General features: G+C 41.1%; 1 protein-coding gene across 1 annotated transcript in view; it reads right to left on the bottom strand.

Moving 5' to 3' along the window:
* Positions 1 to 370: 370 nt before the first annotated feature.
* The window catches only part of DIO2 (iodothyronine deiodinase 2), a 13,015-nt gene continuing 9,576 nt past the window's right edge, over positions 371 to 3,809 (bottom strand). The window contains 2 exon segments of the mRNA XM_007941317.1: positions 371 to 393; positions 396 to 966. Coding sequence (XP_007939508.2) covers positions 371 to 393; positions 396 to 966 — 594 coding nt within the window.

Below are 3,809 nucleotides of genomic sequence, written 5' to 3'. Positions count from 1 at the left end.
CAGTTACTCAGTTAAGTTTTTTCTTCTCATCCCAAAGCAACCATCAGCTGTACAACTTCTTTCTCAAGGTAGAATGAACAAATGCTGAATCAGAGTTTCTTCCTCTCCATCTTGGAATCTTTTCACTCAAAGCTATTCACTAGGAAGAGGATGATGGGTGCTGTTTAACCAAACACCATTTGAATGGTGAAAGAAGTTAAATGACTGATGTTCCTCTGACATATAAACTCCTGTCTTTCAGTGATGCAATGGGACTTAGTTGAAATAGTGGATTCACTTCTTAGTTTTCTTTGTTTTACACACACACACACACACATATATATATATATATATATATTTAAAAATAACAAGCTCTATTACAATCATACCTTTAACCAGCTAATCTAGATTTCATCTCTTACTGAAATTCTTCTCTAGCCAATGGCGGACTTCTTGAAGATTATAGTAGAAGGGACCCTTTCCTCCCAGATAAGCAATTTTCTGTCTCTGTACAATGCACACACGTTCAAAGGCTACCCCATATGCTACATTGGCATTATTGTCCATGCAGTCAGCCACAACACGACACTGGGGCGGCAAGGAGAAACGCTCCAGAAGCCTGTGGGCTGCTGCACACCGGTCTTCCTGGTTCTGGTGCTTCTTCACCTCAAAAGACAAAGAGGAGTCTCCAGGCACCGCCCAACCATCTGAAGGATGAGCCTCATCAATGTAGACCAAAAGGAAGTCAGCCACTGATGAGTATTCTTCCACCAGTTTGCTGAAGGCTGGCAGCTGGCTTGTAAAAGGAGGTCAAGTAGCTGAGCCAAAGTTGACCACCAGTGGGCGCTCCGGGCCGGCAAAGTCAAGAAGGTGGCACTCTCCTCCATCAGCTGTTCTCTCCTGGGCACCATTTCCACTGTTGTCACCTGCTTCAGAATTGGAGACATGCACCACGCTGGAATTAGGAGCATCTTCACCTAATTTCACCTTATGTTAAAAAAAAAAAAAAAAAAGAAGGAAGAGAATGCCACATTAAATATATGTCTTTTCAATTTACTCCAAATAAATACAATCAGAACTTAATAAAATGTGGTGTTTCCTTCAGATCATGTGGTAAACATATATTGATTTGATTTAAAGAGATATCCTGACAGCTAATGTAAAGAATGTTCCAAAGGAGAATAAAAGGGTCTTCCATTCTGTACAGCCACTGAAGGTAATTATTTTCTTCACTGAAGGCACTGCAGTTAATTCTTTTCATAATTAAGTTGAGGCTGGCATTCTTTACTGTCTTGACCTTGCTGTCAATGCTTAGCACACATTATATAACAAATGATTAATTGACTTCATTTTAAAAGTTAAAAGTGAATGGTCCATATTAAGACAAAATATCAGGGTCTTGAGATAGAGTGCTTCTTTCTGAATTCCACTTCTGAATTCAAAAATACTTAGGCAAGACCATCATTTTCTTGCATGATCCTAATTCATGTCATCTCAACCGACGGGAAATGATGGGTTCTATTTCTGGCCAGAGTTAGGAAATCAGGGGTCCTCCATTGACAAGAAGTCTTGCTCTCACTTAACCTCCTAGTAACTTCAGTTTTCCTATATATAAAATACAATAATAATGCTTGTCTTCTTCATACAGTTACTGGGAGATAGCATGAGGAAAATAGTCCTGTACACTGGAAATCAACATATGGGTACACATTGCCTTTATTACATGCCACCTGCTGTGTGAAACAATACAATCTTTCCCGGGAAATTCCGTGTTTTAAAAAATTGTCTTGAGAGCTTTAAGCTCTCCTCAGTAAAGTGTTCTCCTTAGAGATTTCTACTGCTATTGCTTGCATTGAGTTATTATGACTAAAATCTCATCATTTCCATAAATAACATATACATACTTGTGTACATAGTTACTCCAAAATTCTTTCAGTTAATTTCCCCTTTTTTGTGTTTCATTTTGTTGTTGTTGTTGTTTCTGTATCTATAAAGTCACAAACCATTTCTTTTTCTCCCACATATTTTATTTGTTATTGTTGTTGTCAGTTGTTGTCAAGTCGATTCCAATTCACGGTGACCCCGCGTGTGCAGAGTAGAACTGCTCCATAGGGTGTTGTCAAGGCTGTGACCTTTCTGATGCAGATTACCAGGCCTGTCTTCCAAGGTGTCTCAGGATTCAAACCACCAACCTTTCAACTAGTAGTCAAGCACCAAACAATTTGTGCCACCTGTTGTTGTTGTTATGTGCCACCAAGTCGGATCCCACACATAGTGACCCTTCCTTGGGTTTCTGAGGCGATATCACTATGGAAGTAGATTGCCCAACCTTCCTTCCGAGGAGTGGCTGGTGGGTTTGAACCACTAGCCTTCTGGTTAGCAGTCAAGTGCCTTAGGCACTATGCTACCAGAGCTCCTTTGTGCCACCTAAAGCCTCTCTGGTAGCATAGTGGCTAAGACACTTGCCTGCTAACCAGATGGCTGGTGGTTCAAACCCACCAGCCACTCCTCGGAAGGAAGGTTGGGCAATCCTACTTCCGTAGTGATACTGCCTCGGAAACCCAAGGAGGGGTCGCTATGAGTCGGGGCTGACTCGACGGCACATAACAACAACAACAACAACAAAGCCTCCTTAACAAACTTTCTAGGAGCTCTGGTAGCGTAGTACCTTAGGTACCTAACTGCTGACCAGAAGTCTGGCAGTTCAAACCCACCAGCCACTCCTCGGGAAAGAAGGTTGGGCAATCTACTTCCGTAGTGATACTGCCTGGGAAACCCAAGGAGGGGTCACTATGAGTCAAGTCTGATTCAACGGCACATAACAACAACACAACAGAGACTCTACATGGGAGCTCTGGTGGCTTAGTACCTAAGGCATCTGACCGTTAACCAGAAGGCTGATGGTTCAAACCCACCAACCACTCCTTGGAAAGAAGGTTGGGAAATCTACTTCTGTAGTGATTCCACCTCGGAAACCCAAGGAGGGGTCACTATGAGTTGGATCCGACTTGACAGCAGTGAGTTTGGTTTTTGGTTTTCGTAGAGACTCTACATAGTGTGGTAACAACTTCTGATTTTTAAATAGAAAGCTCCTCTGAATTCTAAAATACTCAGGCAGAGAAGGTATAGATAAAAATTGTTTTATGTGCCCCTTTTCACGTGCTTTAATTAGTTGACTACAAACTGAAACGTTTTGTGGGCATTTGGATTTGTAAATTAATTGATAATAAAAAGCAGGCAACATAAAAGAGCCAATTACTTCAGTCTGAATTAACACAATTGGCTCTTCTTCTAGAATGGTTTAATCAAAGCCAATAACATTAGGGACACTTACGGCAGTACAATTGATTTTTATACAATACGCTTAGTATTATAAAACACTACCAACTGAATCGACTTATTTCCTCATATAAGTGCATCCACATATAACACTGCTGTTAATTGAAGTCACTTGGAAGTGAACTGCCAAAGACTCAACAATCCAAGCTGATATAAAAAGCTCAAGGGCTTTATTCAGTAGCTTCTCTCAATGTTAATGCATAACTCATTTTAACTAGAAAGAAAGAATTAAAGAAGTCTCTTCTGAGAAATCCTAGCAGGGCTGGTTGGAAACAGGGCTTCATCAAACCTGTTCATTCTGGTTCAACCCCCTGCTGAGAATTTGCATTTCGACCCCTAATTTACTGAATCAGAATCTACATTTTAATTCACGTATATGTAAGAGTCAGGAGCTTTGGTAGCGTAGTGCCTAAGGCACTTGACTGCTAATCAGAAGGCTGGCGGTTCAAACCCACCAGCCACTCCTCAGAAGGAAGATGGGGCAATCTACT

Source organism: Orycteropus afer, unplaced genomic scaffold, assembly GCF_000298275.1.
Source record: "Orycteropus afer afer isolate SDZICR_OR568_19922 unplaced genomic scaffold, OryAfe1.0 scaffold00079, whole genome shotgun sequence".
Lineage (NCBI taxonomy): Eukaryota > Metazoa > Chordata > Mammalia > Tubulidentata > Orycteropodidae > Orycteropus > Orycteropus afer.
Note: the sequence above shows the minus strand (reverse complement) of the source record. Positions and strands in the feature narration are given on the sequence as shown.